Below are 13,255 nucleotides of genomic sequence, written 5' to 3'. Positions count from 1 at the left end.
AGTTTATAATTAATATAAGTCTCTGTGTGTTTACTTGAGTCTGAGCTGCTGAAGGAGCTGGGTGGACACAGGAAAACTCCAACTACAAGGGATAATTAAATCATGTTAGACATAATTTTGAGCTGTTCTAATACATAATGTGTTTGTGTTATACTTGGAATAATAATATCTTGTTTAGGCAATATTAAGACCTGGTTATTGTTTTACATTTAGAAATTAATCATGACATCAAAAGATATAATTATGTGTCAAATTGACAAGGGTGCAATTGTGATAGCTATTTTTGTTTGTCAATTTTATTACATGTGAATTTTATTAAAACCCCAAAATGGAGGGGCATGCCTGTGAGGTGTTTTTGCTTAATTTGAAGAGAGAAGATCCACATGTAATCCTGATCTTTGCATTAGAAAGACATTCCCTTAATCTGGATATTGATGAGGAAAGAAACACCTATAACTCAGATGTTTTGAGCCCCAAATCCCCACCTGTAATCTTAGCCAGGCCTTGTGCTGGAAGCCCATATAACGAAATGGAAGAAGGGAGTTTTGCTCCTTAGCTGCTTGCTCTCACCTTGCTAGCAAGTCCATGCCTTCACTGCCATGTGAGCCAATTTCCTTGTGACTCCAGACTATACTGCTGATGGGCTGAGACATCAAGCATAGTGGACTGTGCAAGTATTGGATTTGAGGACTTTGCCATTATAGCCAGCCAATGTTCAATTAGCTGGACCACAGCCTCTAAGTCATTCTAAAACATAGCCTTTTGTATATATAGAAATTCATTCTGTTACCCCATAAAACCCTGACCAGTGCACCAGACAGGTATAGAATTTTTAGAGTAGTTTGGGCCTGACAATAGCTCTGAGTCCCATGGCTGGGAAATCCTTGTGCAACTCAAGATTCCTGGAACTTACTGAGATACATCAAAACCTATGAGTTCAGGGTTTACAGGAGTGTGAAACCTCACCTGCCTAAAGAAGAGGCTCAGAGTGAAGTTTGAAATTGCATTTTATTCATAAAAATACATTCATTTTATTCAATGGGGGCTTTTAAAACAGCAGTCCTAAAAATAATGTATAGCCTTAGCAAACTATTAAAAGAATGACAAGAATAAAAGAAATAACAACAATTAACAAAACCTTAAACCAAAATGAAGAAAACCAAAATCCAAAGCATAAAAATACCAACATATAAACAAAAAAATTAAGCAAATTTCAGGATCAAGTGGTATTTCATTATGGAAGATCAAATGAGGTGAGGAACTGTCTTATTCTCTGCAGTGAATTATCTTCAGCAAAACTTGCACATGACATGGCTTCAAGTCAGCTTGCACAAGTCAGCTTCAGCACTGCACTGGAGAGAATCTTATGCTTTTGGGTGTGGTCTGTCTGGATGGCAGTGTGATGTTAACACAGTCTTCCTTGTCAGATTTCCCATCACATATGCAGTCAGCTTGTCAAAGCCCTTGATAGGAAGCTGACAGAAGAACTCTTGCTCACCCACATGTCCTCTTCATTTTGTTTTGCCCCTCACTGGGGCCATGTGCTGATGGATGTCACAGTTCTTAGTAATTTGTGTTGTGTCCTCTGAATCTCAGACTATTTGTGATACAATCTTTTCTCTGGGAATAGTGACCCACAGAGGTGAATCAGATTGTGGCTGGATGGCCTGATGGTAGGTTGATATTTGCCTCACTAGTGAGTTCACAGCTGAAAAGAGGTGGCATTTTCTGAGGATGTCGTGAATCTGGAGTGTAGAATATCATGTCTTACAGGTGTCTCTGGCTTCTTCCAGCCTCCTCGGTTTTCTGAAGAGGTCCTGTTAGGGAAAATCAGCAAAGAAAATATGATTCAGAAACAGTTTTTCTGTGCCACTGTCAAGAACAATCAGGGCCTATTCATCCCTAGTAAACAAAATTTAAGGAAGAAAACATACCCCATGAACACCCTGGCTGCTGGGGATGGGGCTCAATGGTGGCTTACTTGCCTGGAACATAGTGTTTCTGCACCACCAGCTCCTTCTGCAGGAGGCTCTCTTCCTGGGCTGTGGTCTGCTCCAGTTCCTGCTGGAGGTTTTCAAACCTAGGGGAGGAAGGCAGCTGGGGCATAAGCCTGGTGGGGACCTGCCACGTCAGCTTTTGAGACCCCACCAGCTCTACTCTGCTAGACAATTGAGCATTACCTTTCATCTGAGTTCATTCCTTGCTTCCCCAAGGGAAAAGGGTCAGAGAGCACCTGGGCAGGATTTTTTTCTCAGCTTTTAAAAACTGCTAGAAGTTGAACTGATAAGTACATACTGTGCTGGATTAGAAAAAAAACAGCATATTTCTCCAAAGACATCATTTTGGAGAAATATTAGTATGTTAAAGTCTTAGGCACAGTTCAGGAAAGATATCCCTGGCCTTGATTAGATACCAGATGAATGTGAACCTCTTGGAAAACTCTATGCCTGCCCTCTAGTGGATCCTACACAGCAGTGCAGAAAAGGCTCTGTTTATTCCTACACCTTAGATCCCTGCATGGGATTAACTTGTCAGCTCCTACTCTGTTTATGACCAAGAGTAAATCTTCTCATGAGAAAGTGATAAACACTGCAGAGAGCCTGCAATCAGCAGGAGTGTGCTGTATGCAAATCTGCAAAGGGTGGACACTTCTCTCTAAACGTGATGTTCCTGATGGAAAAAAATAGGGTACACACTTTCCTTCATGATCAATGATGCTCCTTTCCACGTTTCTGGCGGCCATGTGAATATTTGTGGGGAGATCTAATCTAAGAGATGAGATACTAGAGCATATAAGAGTTCTCAGAAAGGAAGAAGGGGACACAATCCCCATAAGACCAATGAGAGAGCATATTGCTTCCTGTTGACTGAGTCAGCAAAGACACTCTGAGTGGTTCTTTCCCTGGGGTGGCTGGCAGCTTTGCCAATTGACAAAACTCAAAGAGGACGGAGATCCAGGTACAGCGGACCCACTTGGATCCACCTTCTTCTGGAAGCCTGGGCTCCTACCTCATCTGGGACACAGTGAAGTGATGGTGCAGCTTTACTGCCAAGTCCCTTTGCCTGGTGAGCAGCTCCTTCTTCTTCATCAGGGAGTGAAGTTTTTCCTGAAGTCTTTGATGTTCCTGTTCATTAGAAGATTGTGTTTTTAGGGAAGGTTGTCCTCACCATGCACATAAACATGCATTCTCTCTCTCTCTCTCTCTCTCTCTCTCTCTCTCTCTCTCTCTCTCTCTCTCTCTATCACACACATGTATATGGATGCACACATACAAGCACACTACATTCCATCCACACTTTGTTTCCCAGATAACTCTTATGTAAGAAGAGATCACCTGGGATACTATGGAGAACAAAGTTACCTTTCATTAACCTACACCCTCTCTACCCATATTCCTGCCCAGAGCCAGGAAACTCAGGATGCTGTGAGCACAGGGATGTGGAGAAGATTGTGTACTTTTACTCGGCTTTGATAATTTTTCAGTTTATTTTTAGTTTATATGTGCAGATGTACAGCCTGCTTGTGTGTCTGTATAACATGTGCATGCCTGCTGACCTGGGAGAAGAATTCAGTGGGTAGATAAGTCAATGCAGTGCTTGCCTTGAAAACCTGTACACAGACAGGTGAACACCAGCGTTCCTTGATCTGTAATCTAAGCTCTCCTAGCAAGTTCCCCAGTCTGTGCATTGAAGGCTTAGTTCCCCAGCGCAGGACCACTGGATGGCAGTGGACCAGCCCCTTGCTCTCACTCAGTGCTTCCCTGTGCCTCCAAGGAGGGCAGCTTCCTCCTAATGAAGCTCTCTATACCACAGGTTGCCTCCATTTAGGTCCAAAAGAATGAGCTCAGAAAACTAGAAAATCTCTACAATCCGGAGTCCATAGTAACCTTTCCCCCAAGTAAGTTGATTGTGTCAGGGATTTCTTTGAGTAACAGAAGGTTGACTAACTCACAGCCAAATGACTGCATATATTATTCCATACTTAACAATATCCCATGGACCACATTGTATGTTTGCACTCATCAGTGATGGGTATCTGAATAGTTTCTCGTTGGGCTGTTCTGATGAGTCCTGCTGTATCCCTGTTGTCCCCTATTCTCTGTGGACACCACTTTCCATTCTGGAATCAATGCTCCACCCGAAGTCTGCAGTTCCACTTTCTGAATAATTGTACATAGCTTCTCACAGAGCTGCACCATTTTACACTACTAGCAATGTCTGAGAGTTCTCATTTCTCCCACCTCTCCATCAGGCTGATTTTAACTCAGTATGAAGAAGTTTGGAATAAAAGCAGTTTCTGAGTGCTGCATCTGCATGGACGGGTACTTGAATGGAATGGGTACTTGAGAGCCTAAGCAGTGCCCTGAGACAGCCTCTCCTCACACCTCAGCATAGCTGTGGGACTTCTGCTGGGCTGGGATGCCTCCACATGCCCCTCTACAGTTCAGAATTTCTCTGAGAATAAAGTCAAGGCCAGCTCCAAGGACCAGGTTAGCTGAACCAAGGTTAGGCAAAGGTGAAAGGAAAATGGCAGCAGGCGATGTGGAGAAGAATAAAACAGGATGCAAGGAAGTCATCAGTTGCCAGCCTCCTTTCACCCAGAGCAGAGAGGGACACAAACCTTTCCGGCCTCTCAGTAACCTCTCTCTCACCTTCATGAACCCCATTACTTTGGTTTTCTCCAGAGGATTTCTTTTCAGATAAATAATTCTGCCTCTACAAATACCTGAAAAACTTTTAGCTTGCATCAATTTGATGTTTTTGGTTTTAGTTAGCTTTGTGGACATGCAAAAGGATGGGCAGCTCTGTCTGTTCTTTGACGGAGGCAAAGTGGTACTAACCAGATTAGGCACAGTACTTTCTCATTGAAATCCATCTCCATCATTCTTAAAGATGTTCCATTGTTCCATGAGAGAGTGAACATACACATAGATGCTCAAACACACATTCTCATTCCACAAAGATACACATAGAGACAACACACACACACACACACACACACACACACACACACACACACACACACACACCTTTCTTGAAACCAGAAAGGCAAGGTAGAAGACTAGAATGTTGCAGCACCTTTTCTACTCCAGGGGGTGGTAGTGGGTCCTCCCTGCTGTCTACAAGCTTTTTAGACCCAGCTAAGCTCTTCTGCCCTGGCCTGAAGTTATTTCCCTTCCTAGGGAAGTTCTTATCACCAGACTCACGGATCATACAGAGAAGTAACAACCTCTGCACAACTGAGTTGGAGCACACAAAACCAAGTGCTGGGGAAGAAGGCGGGACATGAATCCTCCTGATAGATTTAAGTTGACCCATTATAGTCTCCTTACTAAACTAACCTAGAATCCTCTACAGAAGACATCAACAGCACCAGAGTCTAGAAGTCACCCATTGTCATTACCCAACAACTTTTGACCAGATTACAGTGCACATTATATGAAAACAGCCCCAGGCCAGTCAGTGGAAGGCTACTTAGGTCATCCCCAGCACTTTCTTAAATGCAGCACTCTATACAACTATGAGTTGGACTCTGTCCTAAGAGTGAGCTTCAAAATATCAGGTTTCATGTTGTGAAGCCAGTAGACAAAACAGACCTTTCCTGGGAAGTAACCTCTATGGTGTGAAAGAAAAGAAGTCTACTTTTTTATTTTTAAAAGTAGCCCCATTGTTTGATTTTTGTTATTTATTATAAGACACATTAATTCCAAAGTAATAAAAATGTTTAAAAATGAAGAGAAACCAACAAGTCAGTTCTCTTTCTGACCAAATAAACCATTTAGCAATGAAATGAGAAAGAAAATGACAGGATGCTCTACTGTGAGGAGACAGGAGATCCAAAGATCTGTGGCTATCCAGCTTAGCCAGAACAGAAATTTTCAGGTTCAGTGAGAAACTCGCGCTGAAGGGAATAAGGGAGAAAGCAACAGAGGACACTCAATGCCATCATCAGACCTTCTAAAACACTCACAGATGTATGTGCCCTCACACAGGCATACCTACACACAGACACAAATCCCTCAAATCATCAGTGATCAGAACGTAATGAGGAGGACATGACACTGGATGAGGATGACATTGCCAGTTGGTTTTAGACTCCTCACACTAGCTGTTATAAGTGAGCCCCACAGTTCTGCATCATTTTGGACTAAAAATGCATGGAGAAACATGCTATGTCTCTGCAGGCTATGTTGATGCAGTTGGCTCAAAACTGTCATCCTGACCCCCTCATTTCATAAGCCCTTGCCACATCCCTGGTCATCCAGTGAGCTTCAGAATGTTAGATCCAGGATGGGAGAACGGGCCAATGCCACTCACAGCAAACAGTACTGAGAAGCTGTTAATTTAGTTTTTTTCACTGTGAACCAACAGCTTGGCCAGGTAAAGAGAACACCATGGCAGTCTGGGAACAAGAGTGTAAAATGTCATATGATACCCAAAATGATGTCTATGAGTCCCGGTCATTTGGCTTTTTCATGGGGTGTTCCTCCTTTCATGCTGTGTCTGCTCTGATCTCACATGACCCCTGCCAAGCAAATGCGACCCAGACCCTTGACCTGACTCACTCAGATCTCTGTGGCCCCCATATAGCACGGCTCCTCCCATACTGACATACAGGTGAGTGGTATGTGATTGACCCGTCTCCCTCAATGTACTGCAGTTTCCAGCAGAGCAGAAGGATTTACTTGCTCTAAGAGGCTAACTCCCAGAAAGACTTGTGAATGATCACAGAAGTGAAGTAACTATTGGATGGGATGGGTCAGTTGGGTAAGTGAGTACATGGTTACATGAGTGTGTGTGTATGTGTGTGTATGGTCAGACTGGTGGCCAGGTTGGCCCTGCTGCTTCAACCTACCTGCAGCTGCCTTGTCCAGAGGTCATAAATCTTCTCATGGGCGTCTTCACAGAGCCTCTTTGCCTCCTCACAAGACTCTTGTAATAAAATCTGCTCCTCCTGCAGCTTTTTCTTGTCCTCTAGCAACATTCTCACTTTTTCCTTCAGCTGAGTCTGTTCACTCAGGTGCTGACTGTAGAGGGTGCTGAAATATCACCAAAAATGATGAGCTCCACCTCCATCTGCCACACCTGCCTCCTAATACCATGATTCCTGAAAGATCCAATGTCCCCATCCCCAACAGCCCTGCGCTGGAACCCACATTAGCCATGGCAGCATCACTCAGACTCAACAACAGTATTGCCATGCATGAGGCACTCCATGAACTCCCAAGGGGATTCCACTGAGGCACCAGGGTGAGCACAAAGACTGAGAACAGTGATGCTCAAAGTGGAGCTCCCTGGTCTCAGCACTTATATCACCTGAAATCTTTAAAACAGGCAAATCCTCAGGCCTACTATCAATCTCTACACAGACAACACACAACACACACACACACACACACACACACACACACACACACACACACACACTGTAAGGGAGCCAGGGAGCCTCTCAGAGACAGCACAGAACAAACTGAGACACCAAATCCTTAGCACAAAGATATATTTCTCCAGCAGGGCAAGCTTGGCACTGGGAGCCTGCCTTTGGATCAGGCAAAAGCAGAGTACACACAGCAGTCTTTTTTCAGCAGTGGGATTTTAAATAGAAAGTTTGAGTCTGTGCTAGGGTGAGTTGCTGAGATCTGATTGGACAGGTTGGCAAGTGTAGCCGAGGAATATATTTTGATGGTGGGACTTTGATGTTTAGTTTCAAGAATGAGTCAGTGTTCACAAAAGGGAATGAATTTGGGAACTAAATTTAGGAATGTAATCTAGTGGTTTATCAAGGGAGAGGGAAGTGAAAAGGGCAAAACCTGAAACTGCCATGATTGTGATGTTTGGACCCCTTAGAGGGCAATTCACATGCACAGAAACCCATACACAATTAGGATGTCAAGAAATGTAGGTAGGTTGCATTGTCTCACAGTATAAGGAACAAGACCAGAGAGGAGCAGGGATGGACTCCAGGCCTTCCAGTCACACACACAGAAGGACCAAGTAGAACCACCAGGCCGTTCAAGCTGCTCCCAGAGCAACAAGCAAAAGTAAATATCTTGTCAAATACAGAGACTCAGGTTAAACTCAGAGCACCCAGTAACTCCTACAAGCCAACACCTGCCAAAGCCTTTTGAAATGCATGTTGTGATCTTACACCCTACTGCCCTTCTCTGTGGATTGTGATTCATGCCACAGGCTCTGGTTTACATTAGGAGGAATCAGAACAGCCTGTGTCCCATCTCACTCCTACAGGCTTCAGTTCTGCCTCTCAGATGCATTCAGGAAATTTTTTTTTGTGCAGATCACCCTGGAAGTTCAGCTTCCAGTGACCCAAGGACTGCTGGAATTGACACAGTAGGGTCAAAACATTCTCCAGAAAACAGGGCATGATGAATACCTGTTGTTCAACTCATTGTTGTAATGGGCCAGGAATTCACGCAGTTTATTCCTGTCATTGGTCATTATCTGTAGCTGAAGTTTCAGTTTTTCCACCTGGTTCAGCTGCTGCTCCTGCTCAGTGAGGAAGAAGGGTGTGAATGATGCCTTCCTTGCAGTCCCTGTAGGTACATAAACACAAATGAATTTCTACAGATGAATGGCATACGCCAAGAAGATCATTTGGTGTCCCAAGAGGAGGCCTGAGGAAGAGGAAATGCATGGAACCCAGTGAAGCCCTCAAAGATCAGCTCAGCTCTCTTTAAGCTGGGCCTCATAAGCCATGTGTCTGTCTCCCATCCCCATGGCTAGATATATGCCTCAGCCCCTGCTGCTGCCCCACTGGCCCTGAAAGACATAAGCAAGGCCAGCCATGTTGGTTTGGAATTGTCAGCTCTTACCTGATGTGTGGTATTGTGTTCCCCAAAATATTGTGTACCATAATAAACTTATCTGGGTTCAAAGAACGGACAGCCACTAGATACAGTGGCTAGAAAGTAGTGGAATTCACTCCTTTAATCCTAATGTTCCAGAGGCAGAAATCCCTCTGGATCTCTGTGAATTCAAGGCCACATTGGAAACAGCCAGGCATGGTGACTCACGCCTTTAATCCTAGGGAGTGATGGCAGGAAGTAGAAAGGTATATAAGGCATAAGGACCAGAAACTAGAAGCTTTTGGCTGGTTAAGCACTCAGGCTTTTGAGCAGCAATTCAGCTGAGAGCCATTGGTATAAGCACACAGAAGCTTCAAGTCTGAGGAAACAGGATCAGCTGAGGAACTGTAGAGGTGAGGAAGCTGTGGCTTGTTCTGCTTCTCTGATCTTCCAGCATTTACCCCAATACCTGGCTCAGGTTTGAGTTTATTAATAAGAATTGTAAGACTCATGCTACACTGATGTGATGCAAGATGTCCAGGAGTCTCTACTGCTTTTCACCTCCCAGCCCTGATAACCTGTGTCCACGACTAATAGGAAGTGAATGTCTCAGACCTGGGTATGGGGATGGAAAGTTTCCCTCCTTGGTATTTACATCAGATATAAAGTGCAACAACATCCCATTCTAATACCACATTAGTGGTTCTGGGCCTCCTGTTGCATTCTTTGCCACTCAGAATGAACTGAAGGAGGTCACAGCACAGCAGCTGCAGCCTTGACCATTCCTGGCCCTCTGCCAACTAACCATCAGGAATCCTCCACCTTTGATCTGCTCTTTAGGAACCCGGATAAGCAGCATAGGCCCATTGCTTCAAGATCACAGCTACTGGACCCCATTACTAGAAGGTCTTTTTCTAGCCTCACCTCCTCCTTAGGAAAGCCTCCTTAGGGCTCTCTCTGCCAATCAGTGTGATCAGTCATGCCAATATGTCAGTTGGTGAACTCTATAAGCACTTAGTGAATGCCTCAAAGGCAGTTGGCATTGCCACAACACTGGTGATTTCACAGAAGTTGCCAAGGGCTCTCCAGGATACAATAGAATTTCCAGAGAATGGACTGTTAGGGCCACTGCCAATGGTCATCACCTATCTGATAGCAAACTCTTCCCAAATTCACCAATAGCCAAGCTGCCCTTTCCAGGAGCCTTTCCTGAGACACAGGGGAAGGCCTTTCAGCACCTCCTCCTTCCAATCTGGAGATCTCTCTGATTCATTAGAATCTAGTTCATTCTAATTCAATAGTTTATCATGTGTGGAGAGCAAGACTCATTTTCTAAACACTGCCCAGGAATGGCTCCTCTCATCCTGATAATCACCAGCTAATAAAATGAGAAATTAAAGATGCTAAGAAATTAGCTCAGGATTATGGGGAAAGAAGGTCAGTTCCATGAGATGAACAAGCACATTAAAGAAAATCCACAGGGCATTTACACTGAATGGGAATGGTGGAGGATTATGTGGGTCCTGTCAAAACAATGATAAGTCATATAGTAAATGCTGGAACTTTTGCCAAAACCTCCAGCAGAATACATTCCAACCATCATGATGTTAGCAAAGGTGTTATCAACCATTGAAAGGTATGACTGAAAATACCTAAAGACTGGGCATCCCCAGGTGAGCCGTCAGACACCAAGAACAAATACTTACAGGAAGAGTGATGTCCCAGTCCTGCACTCAAGGTAGAGGAAAGAGGACTGGCTTGTGAGAGGGCAGCAACTCAGAAACCTTAGGGGTCACTGACATGCGGCAATACTTGGTGGCTCCTGCCCTGCCAGTGGTTGTTATTTAAAATGTGAGACTCTCTAGCTCTGGCCAGGGGACTTTACTCTCCCTGTTATTAGTGACACACACCAAAAGAAATCCAGTGTGGGTGAAGTGCAGGGCTGGAACTGAAAGCTCTTTAGTCCCTCTGTGCTTCCTTCCCACTCAGAGTGAAAGCAGAGGGCCCTAAACAGAGCAGCTGCAGCCTTGACCATCCCTGGCTCTTTGCCAAACTAACCATGGAAAATTCTCAACTCTGGGTCTGCTCTTGAAGAACTCAAAGGACAAGGATAGGCCCATTGCTTCTCAGAAACTCTCCCCTCTTGAGCCCCACTCCTGGAAGGATCAGCTGAAGCCTTCCTCCTTCAGGAAACTCCCCATCCCTTCCCCAGGACTCACTGTGCTTTCCGCAGAACCATGGAGACTAAAGGCCATCTTCCTTCTGCCTCCCTCTGATCTCCCTGTGCTCGCCATCCTTTCTCCCAAGAATCCTGTTCAATCTAGTCAGCATGTCTGTAGGTGAAACATGAGACACTGCACCAATGCCCCAATGACAGTTGGTGTTACCACAACACTGGTGACATCACATGGAATGCCAGGGCTCTCCAGGAGACAGTAGAATGTCCATGTGCTGATGTCACATGGTCTAGCCATTACTTCCCTGCTACCCTTTGCTTTGCATTTAATATCTATCTAAGAGTAAGCACACACAATATTTGTCTTTCCGGATCTCTGTTACTTCCATGAGTATCTAGTTCCATCCATTTGCCTACAAATTTCATGATGTCACTATTTTTTTACCACTGGGTTATATTCCATAGTGTAAAGCTACCACATTTATATTATTATATCCTTCAGTTGAGGGTCATCTTGGTTGTTTTCTGGTTCTGGTTATTACAAATAATGCTGCTATAAACATGGTTGAGCAAGTGACCTGTGGCATGATTGAGCATCCTTTGGGTATATGCCCAAGAGTGGTATTGCTGTGTCTTAATGTAAGTAGATTCCTAACTTTCTGAGGTACTGCCCTACTGATTGCCTGAGGGGCTGTACAAGTTTGCACTCCACCACCAGTGGAGGAGTGTTCCCATTGCTCCACATCCTCTCCAACATAAGCTGTCATTAATGGATTTGATCTTAGTCATTCTGATAGGTATAAGATGGTATCAGTGTTGTTTTGATTTGCATTTGCCTGATGGCTAAGGATTTTGAGCAATTCCTTAAATTTCTTTTGCCATTTAATATTCTTCTGTTTCAAATTCTCTGTTTAGATCTGTACCCCATTTTTTAAATTGGATTACTTGGTAATCTGATGTCTAGTTTATTGAGTTCCTTATACATTTTTTAAATCATCCCTCTGTCAGATGTGGGCTTGTGAAGATCTTTTCCCATTCTGTGGGCTATCATTTTGTTTTGTTGACCCTGTGTAGCACAAATCTTAACAGTTGGTATTAATAAAAACAAACCTGGAGCTAGGTATTGGGGTGAACGCTGAAAAATCAGAGAAACAGAACAAGCCTCAGCTAACCTCAGCTCACCAATTTTTCAGCCAATTCTGTTTCCTCAGACTGGAAGCCTCTGAGTCCTCATCTGAATGGATCTCAGCTGAACTGCTGCTAAAAGCCAAAAGCTTAAAAGAGGCTATAGTACCTGGTCCTCACACATTATATACCTTTCTGCTTCCTGCCATCACTTCCTGGGATGAAAGGCATGAGCACCAGGAACTAGAGCCTTTTTTTAAAGCTTTTAGCTTTTATAGATATAATCAGGAATAGGAAGCATCCCTTATATACAACTCACATCGGATCTCATATGGGTCTGCCAGGCCCTCTAGCACAAGGTAATAACTAGATCAATAAAGTATGGATAGGGAATGTGCTGGAGGCTAGACAATTTCAGAAAAAGTATCATGTCAATAGTAAAGATTTAAAAAAGGATTTATCCATAACCTGGCAACAAGCCAAGGAAATTGTAAGGAAATGTCCTCCTATTTCTTTTTACAATCAGACTCAATTACCAGCAGAATGTAACCCAAAGTGTACTTAGAGGAATGAAATCTGGCAGATGGATGTGTTTCACTTTGTGGAATTTGGGAAATTGAAATATGTATATCACGCTATTGATACTTATTCAAGATTTCTATGGGCAACTGCTCTGAGTTCTGAAAAAGCTGATACAGTAAACACATATTTGCCAGAAGTTATAGCCAACATGGGTATTCCTGTACAAATTAAAACTGACAATGCTCCAGCATATGTCTCTGGTAAAACGAAACATTTTTTTTTTTTGCTTATTACAATATAAAGCATATTACAGTTTTACCACGTAATCCTACAGGCCAAGTAGTTGTAGAAAGATCAAATTGAACTCTAAAGGATATGCTAAATAAACAGAAAGAGGTAACAAAAAACCCAGAAATAGATTACATAATGCCCTATTAACTTTGAATTTTCTCAATACTAATGAGAAAGGAACAACAGCTGCCGAGAGACATTGGATAATAGAAAAAAACTACAGGATCAAATCAGCTTATATACTTTAAAGATATGCTGACCTCAGAATGGTAACCAAGATGATGGTATTGTGTTCCCCAAAATATTGTGTACTCTAATAAATTTATCTGGGGTCAGA

At 43.5% G+C, this 13,255-nt stretch overlaps 1 protein-coding gene across 1 annotated transcript; it reads right to left on the bottom strand.

The window, feature by feature from the left end:
- Positions 1-762: 762 nt before the first annotated feature.
- LOC143270558 (disks large homolog 5-like) lies at positions 763-11,262 on the bottom strand. Its single transcript, XM_076560906.1, has 6 exons — positions 11,024-11,262; positions 8,393-8,552; positions 6,857-7,040; positions 3,010-3,125; positions 1,986-2,080; positions 763-1,817 (listed from the first exon to the last, which is right to left on the bottom strand). Exons 2-6 carry the CDS (start codon positions 8,455-8,457, stop codon positions 1,768-1,770), a joined length of 510 nt encoding a protein of 169 aa, XP_076417021.1. The 5' UTR covers positions 8,458-8,552; positions 11,024-11,262; the 3' UTR covers positions 763-1,767.
- Between the last annotated feature and the right edge of the window lie 1,993 nt (positions 11,263-13,255).

Source organism: Peromyscus maniculatus, chromosome 23 (genome assembly GCF_049852395.1).
Source record: "Peromyscus maniculatus bairdii isolate BWxNUB_F1_BW_parent chromosome 23, HU_Pman_BW_mat_3.1, whole genome shotgun sequence".
Lineage (NCBI taxonomy): Eukaryota > Metazoa > Chordata > Mammalia > Rodentia > Cricetidae > Peromyscus > Peromyscus maniculatus.
The sequence above is the reverse complement of the archived record's forward strand: the minus strand, read 5'-3'. Positions and strand labels throughout refer to the sequence as shown.